This window comes from Camarhynchus parvulus, unplaced genomic scaffold (genome assembly GCF_901933205.1).
Source record: "Camarhynchus parvulus unplaced genomic scaffold, STF_HiC, whole genome shotgun sequence".
Taxonomy (NCBI): domain Eukaryota; kingdom Metazoa; phylum Chordata; class Aves; order Passeriformes; family Thraupidae; genus Camarhynchus; species Camarhynchus parvulus.
This window is the reverse complement of record NW_022147858.1, coordinates 3,506-26,253: the sequence shown is the minus strand read 5'-3', so window position 1 is coordinate 26,253 and position 22,748 is coordinate 3,506. Positions and strand designations below refer to the sequence as shown.

At 41.4% G+C, this 22,748-nt stretch overlaps 1 protein-coding gene across 1 annotated transcript; it reads left to right on the top strand.

Moving 5' to 3' along the window:
* Nucleotides 1-4,824: 4,824 nt before the first annotated feature.
* Nucleotides 4,825-22,293, top strand: LOC115915933 (heat shock factor protein 1-like). Its single transcript, XM_030969637.1, has 4 exons — nt 4,825-5,099; nt 12,545-12,653; nt 18,136-18,272; nt 22,129-22,293. Exons 1-4 carry the CDS (start codon nt 4,971-4,973, stop codon nt 22,255-22,257), a joined length of 504 nt encoding a protein of 167 aa, XP_030825497.1. The 5' UTR covers nt 4,825-4,970; the 3' UTR covers nt 22,258-22,293.
* Nucleotides 22,294-22,748: the final 455 nt, after the last annotated feature.

The window sequence follows — 22,748 nt, the reverse complement described above, 5'->3', positions numbered from 1 at the left end:
ACCAGTACAGACCAGTATGGACCAGTACAGACCAGTAAGAAGCAGTATAGACCAGTACAGACCAGTACGGACCAGTACAGACCAGTACAGACCAGTACAGACCAGTACAGACCAGTATGGACCAGTATGGACCAGTACAGACCAGTACAAATGAGTACAGACCAGTACAGACCAGTACAGACCAGTATGGACCAGTACAGGACAAGTAGAGACCAGTACAGACCAGTATGGATCAGTATGGACCAGACCAGTACGGACCAGTACGGACCAGTATGGACCAGTACGGACCAGTATAGACCAGTACAGGACAAGTAGAGACCAGTACAGACCAGTATGGATCAGTATGGACCAGTACAGAACAGTATGGACCAGTAGGGACCAGTACGGACCAGTACGGACCAGTATGGACCAGTAAGGACTAGTTTGGAACCAGTCTGGACCAGTATGGAACCAGTATGGACTGGTAAGGACCAGTACAGACCAGTACAGACCAGTACAGACCAGTATGGACCAGTACAGACCAGTATGGACCAGTAAGGACTAGTTTGGAACCAGTCTGGACCAGTATGGAACCAGTATGGACTGGTAAGGACCAGTACAGACCAGTACGGACCAGTACAGACCAGTACGGACCAGTACGGACCAGTACGGACCAGTACGGACCAGTACAAATGAGTACATACTGGTATAGACCAGTACACACCAGTATGGACCAGCACAAACCGGTACAAGCGAGTACAGACTGGTACGGACCAGTACGGACCAGTAAGGACCAGTATAGGCCAATATGGACCAGTAAGAACCAGTATAGACCAGTACAGACCAGTACAGGACAAGTACAGACCAGTACAGACCAGTATGGACCAGTACAGACCAGTACGGACCAGTATGGACCAGTACGGACCAGTACAGACCAGTATGGACCAGTATGGACCAGTACAGACCAGTACAGACCAGTACAGACCAGACCAGTATGGACCAGTAAGAACCAGTATAGACCAGTACTGACCAGTACAGACCAGTATGGACCAGTACAGACCAGTACGGACCAGTAAGAACCAGTATAGACCAGTACTGACCAGTACAGACCAGTATGGACCAGTACAGACCAGTATGGACCAGTATGGACCATTAAGGACTAGTTTGGAACCAGTCTGGACCAGTACAGACCAGTATGGACCAATATGGACCAATAAGGACCAGTATAGACCAGTAAGGACCAGTGCGAACCGGTATGGACCAGTATGGAACCAGTGTGGGACCCATGTAGACCAAAATGGAACCAGTACAGACCAGTATGGACCAGTACAGACCAGTGTGAACCAGTATGGACCACTATGGATCAGTGCAGACCAGTATGGAACCAGTATGGACCAGTACAGACCACTCTATACCAGTATAGACCAGCAAGGACTGGTATCGACCAGTATAGACCAGTACAGACCAGTAAGAACCAGTACAGACCAGGATAGACCAGTACGGACCAGTACAGAGCAGTATGGACCAGTACAGACCACTATGGATCAGTACGGACCAGTATGGAACCAGTATGGACCAGTACAGACCACTCTATACCAGTGTAGACCAGCAAGGAGTGGTATCGACCAGTCTAGACCAGTACAGACCAGGATAGACCAGTATGGACCAGTAAGGACCAGTGTGAACCAGTATACACCAGTATGGACCAGTATGGGCCAGTATGGAACCAGTATGGACCAGTATGGACCAGTATGGAACCAGTATGGACCAGTATGGACCAGTGTGGACCAGTATGGACCAGTATAGACCACTATGGACCAGTATGGGACCAGTGTGGACCAGTATGGACCAGTATGGACCAGTGTGGACCAGTACGGACCAGTATGGACCAGTAAGGATCAGTATAAACCAGTATGGACCACTATGGACCACTATGGATCAGTACGGACCAGTATGGACCAGTATAAACCAGTATGGACCAGTACAGACCACTCTATACCAGTATAGACCAGCAAGGACTGGTATCAACCAGTCTAGACCAGTACAGACCAGGATAGACCAGTATGGACCAGTAAGGACCAGTATGGACTGGTAAGGATGAGTATGGACCAGTATAGACCAGTAAAGAACAGTCAGGACCAGTATGGACCAGTAAAGACCAGTCAGGACCAGTCAGGACCAGTCAGGACCAGTATAGACCAGTGTAGACCAGTCAGGACCAGTATGGACCAGTAAAGATCAGTCAGGACCAGTATAGACCAGTAAAGACCAGTATGGACCAGTATGGACCAGTAAAGATCAGTCAGGACCAGTATAGACCAGTAAAGACCAGTCAGGACCAGTATGGACCAGTATGGATCAGTATGGACCAGTATGGATCAGTCCGGACCAGTATGGACCAGTAAAGACCATTCAGGACCAGTCAGGACCAGTATGGACCAGTCAGGACCAGTATGGACCAGTATGGATCAGTCAGGACCAGTATGGACCAGTAAAGACCATTCAGGACCAGTCAGGACCAGTATGGACCAGTATGGACCAGTCAGGACCAGTCAGGACCAGTGTAGACCAGTGTAGACCAGTCAGGACCAGTATGGACCAGTAGAAACCATGATGGGACCAGTCAGGACCAGTTTGGGACCAGTATGGGCGCGTATGGACAAGCACAAACCAGTACAGACCAGTCTGGACCAGTATAAACCAATAAGGACCGGTACAGATGCTGCGCAGCAGGGGGCGTGGCCTGGTGACAAAGGGGGCGTTGCCAAGTGAGAGCCCCGCCCAGGCAGTGGGCGTGTCCTGTTAATCATGGACGTGTCCGATACAGGCAGTGAGCGTGGCTTATTCAAGTGGGCGTGTCCCAATTTCTGTGGGCGTTCCCTGTGCCCTTCTCATCCCTTCCCTCCACCTTGCACCCAGTGGGCGTGGCCACTTCACAGAGGGGCGTGGCCACTTCACAGAGGGGCGTGGCCAGGTGCAAAATTGCATTTCAGATAGAGGAAGTGGGCGTGACCACTGCCCAGGGGCGGGTCCACGTGACAAAGCCACGCCTTTTGCGATCTGTAATGGTCAGTGGGCGTGGCTATAGCTCGAGGGGGCGTGTCCTTACAGCAAAGCCATGCCCCTCTATCGCTGTGTGCAGTGGGCGTGGCTACCAGACAAGGGGGCGTGGTCTCAGGCCAAAGCCCCAGTTTGCACCATGTAGTGGGCGTGGCTAAAGGTCAAGGGGCGTGTCTTTAGGTCAAAGCCCCGCCCCACTGCACAATGTGAAGCGAGGGTGACAACCACAAGGGGGCGTGGCTTTATGTCAAAGCTCCACCCCTCCGTAAACCGAACATGCAGTGGGCGTGGCTATAGCTCAAGAGGGCGTGTCTTTATGTGAAAGCCCCGCCCCACTCTGCAATGAGAAGAGAGGGTGACAACCACAAGGGGGCGTGTCTTTGCACAAAAGCCCCTCCCCTCCACAGCCCCAACATGCAGGGGGCGTGGCTATTGCTCAGGAGGGCGTGTCTTTATGGCAGAGCCACGCCCCAGTCTGAAATGGGGAGCGATGGTGGTGACTCCAAGGGGGCGTGGCTGTATGCTGAAGCCCCGCCCTCCCTAGCACCGACAATGGGCGTGGCTATAGCTCAAGGGGGCGTGGCTTTGCCTCAAAGTCCCGCCCCCTCAGAAAAGAGCAAAACCGGCAGCTACCCAAAGGGGCGTGGCTTTGTGCCAAACCCACGCCCACCTTTACTTAGCAGCATGCAGTGGGCGTGGCTATCTCTAAGGGGGCGTGTCTTTGGATCAAAGTCACCCCCAACTTTGAAACAGCACACAGTGAGAGCGACTACCTACAGGGGGCGTGGTTTTGCACCGGAACTCCGCCCCCTGAAGCCCAAAACACACAGTGGGCGTGGCTATCTCCCAAGGGGGCGTGTCTTTGTGCCAAAGCCATGCTCATCCCTAATACTATTATGTAGTGGGCGTGGCTATCATGAAAGAAGGGGTCTTTGCACCAAAGCCACGCCCCACTATCATAACAGCAGCCAGAGGGCGTGGCTGTCCATCGAGGGGGAGTGGCTTTGCCCCAAAGCCCCGCCCTGCTCTGAAACACGCCATGATCTTGGCTGCCCTAGGGGGGGCGTGGCTTTATGCCCAAGCACACAGAGAGCTTGACTACCCGCAAGGGGGCGTGGCATTGCACCAAAGCCACGCCCCTCACTAGCGCCAAAGCGAAGCAAACATGGCCATCCCTCAAGGGGGTGTGTCTTTACCCTAAAACCACGCCCCTCTCTAGTAACAGCCTGCAGTGGGCGTCGCTATCACCCAAAAGGGCGTGTATTTGTCACAAAGCCCCGCCCCCTCCCATAGCAGCGTGCATTGGGCGTGGCGCTCTCAAGGAGGCGTGGCTTTGTGCACAAAGCCACGCCCACTCTAGGAGCAGCATACTGCGGCCATGGCTGCGCCTCAAGGGGGCGTGGCTTTACACCAAAGCCCCTCCCCGCACTCCCAACACACAGTGGGCGTGGCCATCGCCGACACGACAAAGCCACGCCCCTCTCAAGCACAAACGGCGGCTGTTACTCTCTCTCAAGGGGGCGTGTCCTTACATTAAAGCCACGCCCTTCCGCGCTCTTAACACACAGTGGGCGTGGCCATCGCCAAAGCGGGCGTGTCTTCACTACGAAGCCACGCCCCTTCACCATTCCCAAAACATAGTGGGCGTGGCCATAGCCAGAGCGGGCGTGTCTTTACCCCAAAGCCCCGCCCTTCTTTTACTCTCCTCCCATACTGGGCGTGTCCTACCCTCCGCGGGCGGTTCCGCGCATGCTCCGCTCCCCTTCCCTCACACTCCGCCCCCCAAGATGGCGGCGGCCATGCCGCCTCCCGCCGCCGCTGCCTCACCCTCCTCACGCTCCTCTCCCTCCTTTCCGGGCCCTTTCTAACGGCCTCGCCGCCCCCGGGCTTGTCCCCGAGCCCTTCCCGGGCCCCGCCGTGAGGGCGCGGCCATGGACGGGCCGGGCGCGGCGGCGGCGGCGGGCGCGGGGCCCGGTCCCACCAACGTTCCCGCCTTCCTCACCAAACTCTGGATGCTCGTGGAGGATCCCGACACCGACTCGCTGATCTGCTGGAGCCCCGTGAGTGGCGGCAGGGCCGGGCAGGGATCCCCGCCGGGCTTGGCTGCGATCCCGGCGAAGCCGCGGCCCGGCCCGCTTGAGGCCTGGCCTGCGCGCGGTTCCTGAGGGGAAATTCCCGCGGAAAAAAAATCGGATTTTCCCCACGAAAATCTCTCATTTTCCCCTCAAAAATCCCTCATTTTCCCCGCGAAAATCCCTCAATTTCCCCGCGAAAAATCTCATTTTTTCCCCGCGAAAAATCCCTCAATTTTCCCGCAAAAATCCCTCATTTTCCCCGCGAAAATCTCTCATTTTCCCCTCAAAAATCCCTCATTTTCCCCGCGAAAATCCCTCATTTTCCCCGCAAAAATCCCTCAATTTCCCCGCGAAAAATCCCTCATTTTCCCCGCGAAAATCCCTCATTTTCCCCGCGAAAAATCCCTCAATTTCCCCGCGAAAAATCCCTCATTTTCCCCGCAAAAATCCCTCATTTTCCCCGCGAAAAATCCCTCAATTTCCCCGCGAAAATCCCTCATTTTCCCCCGAAAAATCCCTCATTTTCCCCTCGAAAAATCCCTCAATTTCCCCTCGAAAAATCCCTCAATTTCCCCGCGAAAATCCCTCATTTTCCCCTCGAAAAATCCCTCATTTTCCCCGCGAAAATCCCTCAATTTCCCCGCGAAAAATCTCATTTTTTCCCCGCGAAAAATCCCTCAATTTTCCCGCAAAAATCCCTCATTTTCCCCGCGAAAATCCCTCATTTTCCCCTCGAAAAATCCCTCAATTTCCCCTCGAAAAATCCCTCAATTTCCCCGCGAAAATCCCTCATTTTCCCCGCGAAAATCCCTCATTTTCCCCGCGAAAATCCCTCATTTTCCCCGCGAAAAATCCCTCATTTTCCCCCGCAAAAATCCCTCATTTTCCCCGCGACAAATCCCTCATTTTCCCCGCGACAAATCCCTCATTTTCCCCGCGACAAATCCCTCAATTTCCCCGCGAAAATCCCTCATTTTCCCCTCAAAAATCCCTCATTTTCCCCGCGAAAATCCCTCATTTTCCCCGCGAAAAATCTCATTTTTTCCCTGCAAAAATCCCTCAATTTCCCCGCGAAAAATCCCTCAATTTCCCCGCGAAAATCCCTCAATTTCCCCGCAAAAATCCCTCAATTTCTCCGCAAAAATCCCTCAATTTCCCCGCGAAAATCCCTCATTTTCTCCGCAAAAATCCCTCATTTTCCCCTCAAAAATCCCTCATTTTCCCCGCGAAAATCCCTCATTTTCCCCGCGAAAAATCTCATTTTTTCCCCGCAAAAATCCCTCAATTTCCCCGCGAAAAATCTCATTTTTTCCCCGCAAAAATCCCTCAATTTCCCCGCAAAAATCCCTCAATTTCCCCGCGAAAATCCCTCAATTTCCCGCGCCAGATAAGGAGGGAAATAAAAATGTCAACGACCTTTGCGGCGCCGCTAATTAGGGGGTTAATTACCGCTTAATTTAGGAAATCATTTAATGTATCAACGCCGAAATTTGGGAACGTTGAGCTCCAAAAATCCCGGGAAAAGTTTGGAATTCCTGGAATGGTTTTAAAGAAAAATTCGCGGGGAGTTTTTCCCGTCCTCATCCCGAAATTTCCATTTTTGTTTTTTCCTTCATTTTTTTTCCCTGAATTTCTCCCCAAAAATTCCTGGGTTTTTCTCGGGATTTGGGAATTCCCTGTCCAGGTTTAAGAATATTCCCGGATTTTTGGGCTCCTAAAGAATTCCTGGCGTTTTTGTGGATTTAAAGAATTCCTGCTTATTTTAAGGAGTTTTCTGTTTTTTCCTAAGGAATTTTCTTTTTTTTTTCCCAAGAAATTCCCTCTTTTTCCCCAGGAATTTTCCTTCTTTTCCCAAGAAATTTCCTCTTTTTTTCCCCAGGAATTTTCCTTCTTTTCCCAAGGAATTTCCTCTTTTTTTCCCCAGGAATTTTCCTTCTTTTCCCAAGGAATTTTCCTTTTTTTCCATGGAATTTCCTCTTTTTTTCCATGGAATTTTCCTTTTTTTTCCCCCAAAATTTTCTCCTTTTTTCCCCAGGAATTTCCTCCCTTTCCCAAGAAAATTCCCTCTTTTTTCCCCCAGGAATTTCCTCCTTTTTCCAAGGAATTTTCCTTCTTTCTCCAGGAATTTTCTCTCTTTTTTTTTCAGGAATTTTCTCCTTTTTCCCCACAAATTTTCTCTTTTTTTTCCCCCAGGAATTTTCCCCTTTTTTTCAATAAATTCCCTCTTTATTTCCCCAAGGAATTTTCTCCTTTTTTTCCCTGGAATTTTCTCTTTTCCCAAGGACTTCCCTCTTCTTTTTTCCAGGGAATTTTCCTTTTTTTTTTTCCAAAATTTCCTCTGTTTTTCCCAGGAATTTCCTCTTTTCCCAAGAAATTCCCTTTTTTTTTTCCCCAGGAATCTCATCCTTATTTCCAAAGGATTTTCCTCCTTTTTTCCAAGAATTTTCTCCTTTCTCCCAGGATTTTCCTCTTTTTTCCCAAGCATTTTTTCTCCAGGAATTTTCCTCTTTTTTCCCCCAAAATTTTCTCCTTTTTTCCCCAGGAATTTCTTCCCTTTCCCAAGAAAATTCCCTCTTTTTTCCCCCAGGAATTTCCTCCTTTTTCCAAGGAATTTTCCTTCTTTCTCCAGGAATTTTCTCTCTTTTTTTTTCAGGAATTTTCTCCTTTTTTTCCACAAATTTTCTCCTTTTTTTCCCCAGGAATTTCCTTCATTTTCCAAGCGATTTCCTCCTTTTTCCCAAAGAAATTCCCTCTTTTTTCCCCAAGCAATTTCCTCCTTTTTCCCTGGAATTTTCCTCTTTTTTCCCTGGAATTTTCCTCTTCTTTCCATGGAATTTTCTCCTTTTATTCCCTGAAATTTCCTCCTTTTTCCAAGAAATTTCCTCTTTTTCCCAGGAATTTTCTCCTTTTTTCCCTGGAATTTTTTTCCTCAGGAATTTTCTCTTTTCCCCAGCAATTTTCTCCTTTTCCCCAGGAATTTTCCTTTTTTTTCCCCAGGAATTTTCTCTTTTCCCCAGGAATTTTCCTTTTTTTCCCCAGGAATTTTCTCTTTTTTTTTAATGGCCAAAATCGCCAAAAAAAATCCTCAAAATCCCCAAAAGTTCACAGAAAATCCTCCCTTTTCCAATCAATTTTCTCATTTTCCCCCAAAAATTTCCTCCTTTACAGGGAATTTTCTTCCTTTTCCCAGGAATTCTCCTTTTTTTCCCCAGGAATTTTCTTCTTTTTTTCCCAGGGCCATTTCCTCCTTTTTTTTCCAAAATTTCCCCCAATTTTCCCCAAATTTTCCCCCCCAAAAAAATTTTTTCAATAAATGGCCAAAATCGCCAAAAAAAAAATCCTCAAAAAATCCCCAAAAGTTCAAGAAAAATCCCCCAAAATCCTAAAAATTCCAGAAAATTTCTCCAAAAATCCCTAAAAATTCCCCCAAAATCCCTAAAAACCCCCCCAAAAAAACCCAAAATTCCCAATTTTCCGGATTTTTCCCATTTTTCCCCTCAGAGCGGGAGCAGCTTCCACGTGTTTTCCAGGGCCAGTTCTCCAAAATCCTTGAAAAGTCCTAAAAATTTCAGAAAATTTCCCAAAAATTCCCAAAAATTCCCCAAATATCCAAAAGCATCCCAGAAAATACCCCCAAAATCTCAAAATTCTCAAAAAAAATCACCAAAAAATTCCCAAAATTTCACAAAAAACCCCAAATGTCTCAATAATTAGGAAAAATTCCAACAAAAATCCCCAAAATTCCCCAAAAAATCCAGAACATAAAAAAATCCCCCTAAAATTTCCAAAAATCCCCCCAAAATAAAAAAAATCCAGAAAATTCCCCAAAAATCTCAAAAATTCTCAAAAAATCTGCAAAAGTTTCCAAAATTTCACTGAAATTCCCGAAGAGTCCCCCAAAATTTCTCAAAAATTAAAAGAAATTCCCAAAAAATCCCCCAAAATCCCCAAGATTTCTCAAAAATTTCGCGAAAATTTTAAAAATTCCAAAAAAATTTTTAAAAATATCCCAAAAAGCCCAAAAGTTTTTTTTTAAATCGTGAAAAAAATCCTAAAAATTTGTGAAAATTCTCTAAAAATGAAAAAATATTCCCTGAAAATAAAGAAAAAATCCATAAAAATTCCACAAAAATCCCTAGAATTCCTAAAAATCCCCCTAAAATTCACCAGAAATCCCCCAAAATCCCAGATTTTTTACCAATTTTTCCCAAAATTGCCGATTTTTATGATTTTTCCCATTTTTCCCCTCAGAGCGGCAGCAGCTTCCTCGTGTTTGAGCAGGGCCAGTTCTCCAAAATCCCTGAAAAGTCCCAAAAATCCCCAAAATCCCCCCAAAAATCCCCAATTTTTTCACAATTTTTCCCAAAATTCCAGATTTTTTCCCAATTTTTCCCAATTTTTCCCCAATTTTCCTGATTTTTCCTGGTTTCTTTCCCCTCAGAGCAGGAGCAGCTTGCACGTGTTTGCCCAGGGCCAGTTGTCCAAAATCCCTGAACAGTCCCAAAAATCCCCCAAATCCCCCAAAATCCCCAAAATCCCTGATTTTTTCCCAATTTTTCCCAAAATTCCAGATTTTCTCCCAATTTTTTCCCAAAATTCCCAATTTTTCCCATTTTTCCCCCCTCAGAGCGGGAGCAGCTTCCTCATGTTTGAGCAGGGCCAGTTCTCCCAACTGGCCCCAAAATCCCCAAAAATCCCCCAAAAATTCATGAAAAACTCACCAAAAATTCTAGATTTTTTCCCAAAATTCCAGATTTTTTCCCAATTTTTCTGATTTTTCCCCTCTCAGCGGGAGCAGCTTCCTCATGTTTCCCCAGGGCCTGTTCTCCAAAATCACCAAAAAGTCCCATAAAATCCCCAAAATCCCCCGAAAATTCATGAAAAATTCACCAAAAATTCCTGATTTTTTCCCAAAAATCCTGATTTTTCCTGATTTTTCCCAAAATTCCCTATTTTTTCCCCAAAATTCCCAATTTTCCCATTTTCCTGGTTTTCCCCTCAGAGCAGGAGCACGTTCCTCATGTTTGCCCAGGGCCTGTTCTCCCAAATCACCAAAAAGTCCCAAAAAATCCCCAAAATCCCCCCAAAAATTCTCCAAAAAACCCCCCAAAATCCCTGATTTTTTCCCATTTTTTCCCAAAATTCCAGATATTTTCCCAATTTTTTCCCAAAATTCCCAATTTTTCCCCCCCTCAGAGCAGGAGCAGCTTCCTCATGTTTGCCCAGGGCCAGTTCTCCCAAATCACCAAAAAGTCCCAAAAAATCCACAAAATCCCCCAAAATTCACCAAAAATCCCCCCAAAATCCCAGATTTTTTCCCAATTTTTTCCCAAAATTGCCCAATTTTTCCCAAATTTTCCCAGTTTTTCCCCTCAGAGCAGGAGCAGCTTCCACATGTTTTCCCAGGGCCAGTTCTCCAAAATCACCAAAAGTCCTAAAAATTTCCGCAAATTTCCTAAAAATTCCCAAAAATTCCCCAAATATCCAAAAGCATCCCAGAAAATACCCCCAAAATCTCAAAATTCTCAAAAAAAATCACCAAAAAATTCCCAAAATTTCACAAAAAACCCCCAAATGTCTCAATAATTAGGAAAAATTCCAACAAAAATCCCCAAAATTCCCCAAAAAATCCAGAACATAAAAAATTCCCCCTAAAATTTCCAAAAATCCCCCCAAAATAAAAAAAATTCCAGAAAATTCCCCAAAAATCTCAAAATTCTCAAAAAATCTGCAAAATTTCCAAAATTTCACTGAAATTCCCGGCCGAGTCCCCCAAAATTTCTCAAAAATTAAAAGAAATTCCCAAAAATCCCCCAAAATCCCCAAGATTTCTCAAAAATTTCACGAAAATTTTAAAAATTCCAAAAAAATTTTAAAAAATCTCCCAAAAAGCCCAAAAGTTTTTTTTTAAATCGTGAAAAAAATCCTAAAAATTTGTGAAAATTCTCTAAAAATGAAAAAATATTCCCTGAAAATAAAGAAAAAATCCATAAAAATTCCACAAAAATCCCCAAATTCCTAAAAATCCCCCTAAAATTCACCAGAAATTCTCCCAAAATCCCAGATTTTTTACCAATTTTTTCCCAAAATTGCCGATTTTTATGATTTTTCCCATTTTTCCCCCAGGCAGGGAGCAGCTTCCCACATGTTTGAGCAGGGCCAGTTCTCCAAAAATCCCTGAAAAGTCCCAAAAATCCCCCAAAATCCCCCCAAAAATCCCCCCTTTCAATATTTTTTCCCAAAATTCCAGATTTTTTTCACAATTTTTCCCAATTTTTCCCCAATTTTCCTGATTTTTCCTGGTTTCTTTCCCCTCAGAGCAGGAGCAGCTTCCATGTGTTTGCCCAGGGCCAGTTGTCCAAAATCCCTGAAAAGTCCCCAAAAAATCCCCAAAATCCCCCAAAATTCACCAAATATCCCTGATTTTTTCCCAATTTTCCCCAAAATTCCAGATTAGGGTTTTTCCCAAAATTCCCGATTTTCCCCCCTCAGAGCGGGAGCAGCTTCCTCGTGTTTGCCCAGGGCCCGTTCTCCAAAATCCCTGAAAAGTCCCAAAAAATCCCCCAAATCCCCCAAAAATTCATGAACAATTCACCAAAAATTCCCCATTTTTTCCTAAAATTCCATAGTTTTTCCTGATTTTTCCCAAAATTCCCTATTTTTTCCCCAAAATTCCCAATTTTCCCATTTTTCCTGGTTTTCCCCTCAGAGCAGGAGCAGCTTCCTCATGTTTGCCCAGGGCCAGTTCTGCAAAATCACCAAATAGTCCCAAAAAATCCCCAAAATCCCCCCAAAATTCTCCAAAAATCCCCCCAAAATCCCTGATTTTTTCCCAATTTTTCCCAAAATTCCCGATTTTCTCCCAATTTTTTCCCAAAATTCCCAATTTTTCCCCCCCTCAGAGCGGGAGCAGCTTCCTCATGTTTGCCCAGGGCCAGTTCTCCAAAATCCCTGAAAAGTCCCAAAAAATCCCCCAAATCCCCCAAAAATTCACCAAAAATCCCCCCAAAATCCCTGATTTTTTCCCAGTTTTTCCCAAAATTCCAGATTTTCTCCCAATTTTTTCCCAAAATTCCCAATTTTTCCCAATTTCCCCCCTCAGAGTGGGAGCAGCTTCCGCATGTTTGAGCAGGGCCAGTTCTCCCAACTGGCCCCAAAATCCCCCAAAAACTCACCAAAAACTCACCAAAAATTCCCCATTTTTTTCCCAAATTTCCCGATTTTTCCTGATTTTTCCCGTTTCCCCCTCAGAGTGGGAGCAGCTTCCTCATGTTTGCCCAGGGCCAGTTCTCCCAAATCACCAAAAAGTCCCCAAAAAATCCCCAAAATCCCCCAAAAACTCACCAAAAATTCACCAAAAATTCCCTATTTTTTTCCCAGAATTCCCGATTTTTCCTGATTTTTCCCATTTTTCCCGTTTTTCCCCTCAGAGCGGGAGCAGTTTCCACGTGTTCGACCAGGGCCAGTTCTCCAAGGAGGTGCTGCCCAAATACTTCAAGCACAACAACATGGCCAGCTTCGTCAGGCAGCTCAACATGTGTGAGTGAAAAATGGGAAAAATGGGAAAAAATGGGAAAAAATGGGAAAAATGGGAATCAGCTTCGTCAGGCAGCTCAACATGTGTGAGTAAAAAAGGGAAAAAGGGGAAAAATGGGAAAAAATGGGAAAAATGGGAAAAATGGGAAAAATGGGAATCAGCTTCGCCAGGCAGCTCAACATGTGTGAGTGAAAAATGGGAAAAAATGGGAAAAAATGGGAAAAATGGGAAAAATGGGAATCAGCTTCGTCAGGCAGCTCAACATGTGTGAGTAAAAATGGGGAAAAAGGGGAAAAAATGGGAAAAATGGGAAAAATGGGAAAAATGGGAATCAGCTTCGTCAGGCAGCTCAACATGTGTGAGTGAAAAATGGGAAAAAATGGGAAAAATGGGAAAAGGAATTGGAAAAAATCAGCTTCGTCAGGCAGCTCAACATGTGTGAGTAAAAAATGGGAAAAAATGGGAAAAATGGGAAAAATGGGAATCAGCTTCGTCAGGCAGCTCAACATGTGTGAGTAAAAATGGGAAAAATGGGGAAAAATGGGGAAAAATGGGAAAAATGGGAAAAATGGGAATCAGCTTCGTCAGGCAGCTCAACATGTGTGAGTAAAAAATGGGGAAAAATGGGAAAAAATGGGAAAAAATGGGAAAAATGGGAAAAATGGGAATCAGCTTCGTCAGGCAGCTCAACATGTGTGAGTAAAAATGGGGAAAAATGGGGAAAATGGGAAAAATGGGGAAAAATGGGAAAAATGGGAATCAGCTTCGTCAGGCAGCTCAACATGTGTGAGTAAAAAATGGGAAAAATGGGAAAAAAATGGGAAAAATGGGAAAAAATGGGAAAAATGGGATACAGCTTTGTCTGGCAGCTCAACATGTGTGAGTAAAAAATGGGAAAAAATGGGAAAAAATGGGAAAAATTGGGAAAAATGGGAAAAATGGGAAAAATGGGAATCAGCTTCGTCAGGCAGCTCAACATGTTGGTGTAAAAAATGGGAAAAAATGGGAAAAATGGGAAAAATGGGAATCAGCTTCGTCAGGCAGCTCAACATGTGTGAGTAAAAATGGGGAAAAATGGGAAAAATGGAAAAAATGGGAATTCTGGGAGTTCTGGGGATCAGGTTTGTCTGGCAGCTGAACATGTGGGAGTAAAAAATGGGAAAAATGGGAAAAATGGGGAAAAATGGGAAAAATGGGAATCAGCTTCGTCAGAGAGCTCAACATGTGTGAGTAAAACCTGGGAAAAAATTGGAAAAATGGCAAAAAATGGGGAAAAATGGGAAAAAATAGGAAAAAATGGGAAAAAATGGGAAAAATGGGAATCAGCTTCGTCAGGCAGCTCAACATGTGTGAGTGAAAAATGGGAAAAATGGGAAAAATGGCAAAAAATGGGGAAAAATGGGAAAAAATGGGAAAAGTGGGAGTTCTGGGAATCAGCTTCGTCAGGCAGCTCAACATGTGTGAGTAAAAAATGGGAAAAATGGCAAAAAATGGGGAAAAATGGGAAAAAATGGGAAAAAATGGGAATTCTGGGAATCAGCTTCGTCAGGCAGCTCAACATGTGTGAGTAAAAAATGGGAAAAATGGGAAAATGGGAAAAAATGGGAATCAGCTTCGTCAGGCAGCTCAACATGTGGGAGTAAAAAATGGGGAAAAATGGGAAAATGGGAAAAAATGGGAAAAATGGGATACAGCTTTGTCTGGCAGCTCAACATGTGGGAGTGAAACATGGGAAAAATGGGAAAAAAAGGGAAAAATGGGAATTCTGGCAGTTCTGGGAATCAGCTTCGTCAGGCAGCTCAACATGTGGGAGTAAAACCTGGGAAAAAATGGGAAAAATGGGGAAGATTATTCTAGATTTATTCTAGGTTTATTCCCAGATTTATTCCAGATTTAGTCCCAGTTTTAGTCCCAGATTTTTTCCCATATCTTCCCATTTTTCCCATTTATTCCTGGATTTTTCCCAGATTTTTCCCATTCATTCCCATTTATCACTGGATTTATCCCTGGATTTTTCCCCCTTTATTTCCCCATTTATTCCCCAATTTTTCCCCCATTTATCCCAGATTTTTTTCCATTTTTTCCCAGATTTTTCCCCATTTATTCCGGATTTTTCTCCCATTTATTCCTGGATTTTTTCCCCATTTATTCCGATTTTTTCCCATTTCATTCTCAATTTCCCCCAATTTTTCCCCCCAATTTTTCCCGGATTTTTTCCCCATTTATTCCCGGATTTTTTCCCATTTCTTCTCAATTTTCCCCCAATTTTTCCCCATTTATTCCTGGATTTTCCCCCATTTATTCCCAGTTTTTTTTTCCTTTTTTTTCCAGATTTTTTCCCATTTCTTCTCAATTTTTCCCCAATTTTCCCCATTTATCCCGGGTTTTTTCCCATTTATTCCCAGATTTGTTCCCAGATTTTTCCCCATTTCTTCCCATTTATTCCCCAATTTTTCCCCATTTATTCCCGGATTTTTTCCTATTTTTTCCCAGATTTTTTTCCCATTTATTCCTGGATTTTTCCCCCATTTATTCCGGGATTTTTTCCCTATTTTTCCCCCATTTATTCCCGGATTTTTCCCCATTATTCCCGGATTTATTCCCCATTTTTCCCCAATTTTCCCCCATTTATTCCCAGATTTTTTCCCTATTTTTCCCCATTTATTCCCGGATTTTTCCCATTTATTCTTGAATTTTTTCCCATTTATTCCCGGTTTTTTCCCCCCATTTATTCCGATTTTTTTTCCATTTATTCCCAGATTTTTTCCCATTTCTTCTCAATTTTCCCCCAGTTTTTTCCCATTTATTCCCGGATTTTTCCCCATTTATCCCGGAGTTTCCCCCCATTTATCCCGGCTTTTTTCCCTATTTTTCCCCAATTTTTTCCCATTTATTCCCGGACTTTTTCCCCCATTTATTCCCGTTTTTTTTTCCCTTATTTTCCCCAATTCTTTCCCATTTATCCTGGATTTTTCCCCCATTTATTCCTGGATTTTTTCCTCATTTTTTCCCAGATTTTTTCCCATTTCTTCTCAATTTTCCCCCAATTTTTCCCATTTATTCCCGGATTTTTCCCCCATTTATTCCCAGATTTTTGCCCCATTTATTCCCGGATTTTTTCCCATTTATCCCGGATTTTTTCCCCATTTATTCCCAGATTTTTTCCCATTTATTCTCAATTTCCCCCCAATTTTTCCCCATTTATCCCCAATTTTTCCCCATTTATTCCCGGATTTTTTTTCCATTTATTCCCGGATTTTTTCCCTGTTTTTCCCCATTTATTCCTGGATTTTTTCCCATTTCTTCTCAATTTTTCCCCAATTTTTCCCCATTTATTCCCGGATTATTCCCTCATTTATTCCCGGATTTCCTTTTCCATTTATTCCTGAATTTTTTTCCATTTATTCCCGGATTTTTTCCCATTTATTCTCAATTTCCCCCCAATTTTTCCCCATTTATCCCCAATTTTTCCCCATTTATTCCCGGATTTTTTTCCATTTATTCCCGGATTTTTTCCCTGTTTTTCCCCATTTATTCCTGGATTTTTTCCCATTTCTTCTCAATTTTTCCCCAATTTTTCCCCATTTATTCCCGGATTATTCCCTCATTTATTCCCGGATTTTTTCCCATTTATTCCTGATTTTTTTTCCATTTATTCCTGGATTTTTTTTCCATTTTTTCCCAGTTATTCTCTTCCCCAATTTTTCCCCATTTATTCCTGGATTTTTTCCCATTTCTTCTCAATTTTTCCCCAATTTTTTCCCATTTATTCCGGATTTTTCCTCATTTATTCCCAGATTTTTTCCCTATTTTTCCCCATTTATTCCCGGATTTATTCCCTATTTTTCCCCATTTTTTCCCTATTTTTCCCCATTTATTCCCGGATTTATTCCCCACTTTTCCCCATTTATTCCCGGATTTTTTCCCCATTTATTCCTGGATTTTTCCCCATTTATTCCCGGATTTTTCCCCCATTTATTCCCCCATTTTTCCCATTTATTCCCAGATTTTTTCCCCATATTTCCCCCATTTATTCCCGGATTTTTTCCCTATTTTTCCCCATTTATCCCGGATTTTCCCCCATTTATTCCCCCATTTTTCCCATTTATTCCTGGATTTTTCCCCCATTTATTCCCCATTTTTCCCCATTTATCCCGGATTTTCCCCCATTTATTCCCCCATTTTTCTCATTTATTCCTGGATTTTTCCCCCATTTATTCCCCCATTTTCCCCCATTTATCCCGGATTTTTCCCCATTTATTCCCAGCTTTTTTCCCTATTTTTCCCCAATTTTTCCCCATTTATTCCCGGATTTTTCCCCCATTTTTCCCCATTTATTCCTGGATTTTTCCCATTTATTTCCCGATTTTTTCCCATTTATTCCCCAATTTATTCCCCAATTTTTCCCCATTTATTCCTGGATTTTCCCCCATTTATTCCCAGATTTTTTACCTATTTTTCCACAATTTTTTCTCCATTTATTCCCGGATTTATTCCCCATTTATCCCGGATTTTTTCCATTTATTCCCGGATTTATTCCCCATTTATCCCGGATTTTCCCCATTTATTCCCGGATTTATTCCCCATTTTTCCCCCATTTATTCCCGGATTTTTTTCCATTTATTCCTGGATTTTTCCCCCATTTATCCCGGATTTTTCCCCATTTATTCCCGGATTTATTCCCCATTTTTCCCCAATTTTCCCACATTTATTCCCGGATTTTTCCCCTATTTTTCCCCATTTATTCCCGGATTTTTTCCCCATATTTCCCCCATTTATCCCGGATTTTTCCCCATTTATTCCCGGATTTATTCCCCATTTATCCCCAATTTTCCCCCATTTATTCCCGGATTTTCCCCATTTATTCCCGGATTTTTTTCCATTTATTCCCCCATATTTCCCCATTTATTCCCGGATTTTCCCCCATTTATTCCCGGATTTTTCCCCATTTATTCCCCAATTTTTCCCCCATTTATCCCGGATTTTTCCCCATTTATTCCCGGATTTATTCCCCATTTATCCCGGATTTTCCCCATTTATTCCCGGATTTATTCCCCATTTTTCCCCCATTTATTCCCGGATTTTTTTCCATTTATTCCTGGATTTTTCCCCCATTTATCCCGGATTTTTCCCCATTTATTCCCGGATTTATTCCCCATTTTTCCCCAATTTTCCCACATTTATTCCCGGATTTTTCCCCTATTTTTCCCCATTTATTCCCGGATTTTTTCCCCATATTTCCCCATTTATTCCCGGATTTTCCCCCATTTATTCCCGGATTTTCCCCCATTTATTCCCCAATTTTTCCCCCATTTATCCCGGAGTTTTCCCCATTTATTCCCGGATTTTTTCCCCATATTTCCCCCATTTATCCCGGATTTTTTTCCATTTATTCCCGGATTTTTCCCCATTTATTCCCGGATTTTTCCCCCATTTATCCCGGATTTTCCCCCATTCATTCCCGGATTTCCCCATGTTTCCCAGACGGCTTCCGGAAGGTGGTGCACATCGAGCAGGGCGGGCTGGTGAAGCCGGACAAGGACGACACCGAGTTCCAGCACCCGTTCTTCCTGCGCGGCCAGGAGCGCCTGCTCGAGAACATCAAGAGGAAAGTCACCAGCGTGAGTCCCAAATTCCAGAATGTTCCATACAAAATGGGCCGGGTCCATTAAAAATTCCAGAATGTTCCATTCAAACCAGTCAGGGTCCATTAAAAATTCCAGAATGTTCCATCCAAGCCAGGCCAGGAGCGCCTGCTCGAGAACATCAAGAGGAGTCACCAGTGGGAGTTCCAAATTCCAGAATGTTCCATAAAAAAATGGTCAGGGTCCATTAAAAATTCCAGAATTTTCCATTCAAAATGGTCAGGATCCATTAAAAATTCCAGAATTTTCCATACAAACCAGGCCAGGATCCATTAAAAATTCCAGAATTTTCCATACAAAATGGTCAGGGTCCATTAAAAATTCCAGAATTTTCCATACAAACCAGTCAGGGTCCATTAAAAATTCCAGAATTTTCTATACAAACCAGGCCAGGATCCATTAAAAATTCCAGAATTTTCCATTAAAAACCAGCCAGGAGCTGGGAAAATTTAAAGATTCAAAATTCCAGAATGTTCCATCCAATCCAGGCCAGGAGCAGCTCCTGGAGAACATCAAGAGGAGTCACCAGCGTGAGTTCCAAATTCCAGAATGTTCCATAAAAAAATGGGCAGGGTCCATTAAAAATTCCAGAATTTTCCATACAAAATGGTCAGGATCCATTAAAAATTCCAGAATTTTCCATCGAAACCAGTCAGGATCCATTAAAAATTCCAGAATTTTCCATACAAACCAGTCAGGATCCATTAAAAATTCCAGAATGTTCCATCCAATCCAGGCCAGGAGCAGCTCCTGGAGAACATCAAGAGGAGTCACCAGCGTGAGTTCCAAATTCCAGAATGTTCCATTCAAAATGGGCAGGGTCCATTAAAAATTCCAGAATTTTCCATTCAAAATGGTCAGGGTCCATTAAAAATTCCAGAATTTTCCATACAATCCAGGCCAGGAGCGCCTGCTCGAGAACATCAAGAGGAGTCACCAGCGTGAGTTCCAAATTCCAGAATTTTCCATTCAAAATGGGCAGGGTCCATTAAAAATTCCAGAATGTTCCATTCAAACCAGGCCAGGATCCATTAAAAATTCCAGAATTTTCCATTTAAAATAGTCAGGGTCCATTAAAAATTCCAGAATGTTCCATTCAAACCAGGTCAGGGTCCATTGAAAATTCCAGAATTTTCCATACAAACCAGTCAGGGTCCATTAAAAATTCCAGAATTTTCCATCCAAACCAGTCAGGATCCATTAAAAATTCCAGAATTTTCCATCCAAAATGGTCAAAAAAATCCGCCCAAAATTCTGAAAAAGAATCCCAAAAAACCCCAAAATTCCCTGAAAAGCTAGAAAAATTCCCCCCAAAAAATCCTTAAAAATTGCTAAAGAATTCAGGACAAATCAAGAAAAAACACTGAAAAAAAACCCTTTAAAAATCAGAAAAACATTCCAAAAATTTGAGAAAAAAATCAGAGGAAATGAGGAAAAAAATTGGAAAAAAATTCAGAAAAAATTGGAGAAAATTCAGGAAAAAATCAGAAAAAATGGAAAAAATTCAGAAAAAAAAATTGGAAAAAATTCAGGAAAAAATTGGAAAAAAATTGCAAAAATATCGCAAAAATATCAGAAAAAAATCAGAAAAAATTCAGAAAAAAATTGGAAAAAATATCAGAAAAAAATCAGAAAAATTCAGGAAAAAATTGGAAAAAATTCAGAAAAAAATCTGAAAAAAGTGGAAAAAATCAGAAAAAAATAATAAAAATACCAGGAAAAAACCTGAAAAAATTCAGGAAAAAATAAGAAAAAATTTAGAAAAAATCGGAAAAATTAAGAAAAAATCAGAAAAAATTCAGAAAAAAACAGAAAAAAAAAATCAGAAAAAAATCAGAAAAATTCAGAAAAAAATTGGATAAAATTCAGAAAAAAATGGAAAAAATCAGAAAAAAATCGGAAAAAATTCAGGAAAAAAATCAGAAAAAATTCAGGAAAAATTTGGAAAAAATTCAGAAAAAATCGGAAAAAAATCATAAAAATTCAGAAAAAAATTTGAAGAAATTCAGAAAAAAATTGGAAAAAAAGTGGAAAAAAAATCAGAAAAAATTCAGAAAAAAATCAGAAAAATTCAGAAAAAAATTGGAAAAATTCAGAAAAAATCGGGAAAAAATTCAGAAAAAAAATCGGAAAAAAATGAGAAAAAAATTGGAAAAAAGTCAGAAAGAAATCATAAAAAATCAGAAAAATCCAGAAAAAAATCGGAAACAATTCACGAAAAAATCAGAAAAAAAATTGGAAAAATTCAGGAAAAAATCAGAAAAAATTCAGAAAAAAATTGGAAAAAATATAAAAAAAAATCAGAAAAATTCAGGAAAAAATTGGAAAAAATTCAGGGAAAAATCTGAAAAAAGTGGAAAAAATCAGAAAAAAATCATAAAAATACCGGGAAAAAAACTGAAAAAATTCAGGAAAAAATCAGAAAAAAATTAGAAAAAATCGGAAAAATTAAGAAAAAATCAGAAAAAAATCAGAAAAAACCAGAAAAAAAAATCAGAAAAAAACCAGAAAAAAAATCACAAAAAATTCAGAAAAAAATTGGAAAAAATTCAGGAAAAAATTGGGAAAAAATCAGAAAAAAAAGAAAAAATTGAGAAAAAAATTGGAAAAAAATTCAGGAAAAAATCGCAAAAAAATCGCAAAAAAATTGCAAAATTATCAGAAAAAAATCAGAAAAAATTCAGAAAAAATTTGGAAAAAAATCAGAAAAATTCAGAAAAAATCAGAAAAATTCAGAAAAAAATCGGAGAAAATTCGGGAAAAATTTGGAAAAAATTCAGGAAAAAATTTGGAAAAAAATCAGAAAAAATTCAGAAAAAAATCGGAGAAAATTCAGGAAAAAATCAGAAAAAAATCAGAAAAAATTGAGAAAAAAATCAGAAAAAAATCAGAAAAATTCAGAAAAAATTGGAAAAATTCAGAAAAAATTGGAAAAAAAGTGGAAAAAAAATCAGAAAAAATTGGAAAAAATTCAGGGAAAAAACCCTGAAAAAATTCAGGAAAAAATCAGAAAAAAATTTAGAAAAAATCGGAAAAATTAAGAAAAAATCAGGAAAAAAATCAGAAAAAATTCGGAAAAAAATTCAGAAAAAATCACAAAAAAATCACAAAAAAATGAGAAAAAAATTGGATAAAATTCAGGAAAAAATCGGGAAAAATTCAGGAAAAAATCAGAAAAAAATCAGAAAAAATTTGGGAAAAAATCAGAAAAATTCAGAAAAAATTCAGAAAAAATCAGAAAAATTCAGAAAAAAATCGGAGAAAATTCAGGAAAAAATTTGGAAAAAATTCAGGAAAAATTCAGGAAAAAATCAGAAAAAAATCGGAAAAAAGTGGAAAAACCCCATAAAAATTCAGGAAAAAATCAGTAAAAATTCAGAAAAAAAATTGGAAAAATTCAGAAAAAATTCGGAAAAAATCCAGAAAAAAATCGGAAAAAAATTCAGGAAAAAGTAGAAAAAACTGAGAAAAAAAAAAAAATTGGAAAAATTCAGAAAAAAATCGGAAAAAAATGAGAAAAAAATTGGAAAAAAATCAGAAAAAATTGAGAAAAAAATTGGAAAAAATCAGAAAAAATTCAGAAAAAAATGGAGAAAAATTCAGAGAAAAATCGGAAAAAAGTGGAAAAAATCATAAAAATTCAGGAAAAAATTCAGAAAAAATCACAAAAAAAATTGGAAAAAATTCAGAAAAAAATCAGAAAAGATTCAGAAAAAAATTGGAAAAATTCAGAAAAAAATTGGAAAAAATCCCCCAAACTCCTGAGCATTTCCCCCATCCCAGATTCCCTTTTTTCCCATTTTTGCTGATTTTTTCCCCGTTTTCCCCTCAGGTGTCGTCGCTGAAGGGGGAGGAGGTGCGCGTGCGGCAGGACAGCGTGGCGCGGCTGCTGGCCGACATGCAGGCCATGCGGGGCAAGCAGGACAGCCTGGACTCACGGCTGCTGGCCATGAAACAGTGAGGAAATCCGGGAATAAAAACTGGGAATAAATCTGGGAATGACCTCAGAAATCTGGGAATAAACACCCAGAAATGTGGGAATAAATCCAGAATAATTGTGGGAATAAATCTGGGTAGGGCAGTGGGAATGTGGCAATGGCAGCGCAGGCTGGACTCACGGCTGCTGGCCATGGAACAGTGAGGAAATCCGGGAATAAAAACTGGGAATAACATCTGGGAATGACCTCAAAAATCTGGGGATAAATCTGGGAATAAACCCAGAAAGAAATCCGGGAATAAATCTGGGTAGGGCAATGGGAATGTGGCAATGGCAGCCAGGCTGGACTCACGGCTGCTGGCCATGGAACAGTGAGGAAATCCGGGAATAAAAACTGGGAATAACCGGGAATAAATCTGGGAATAAAATCTGGGAATGATCTTAGAAATCTGGGAATAAACACCCAGAAATGTGGGAATAAATCCAGAATAATTGTGGGAATAAATCTGGGAATG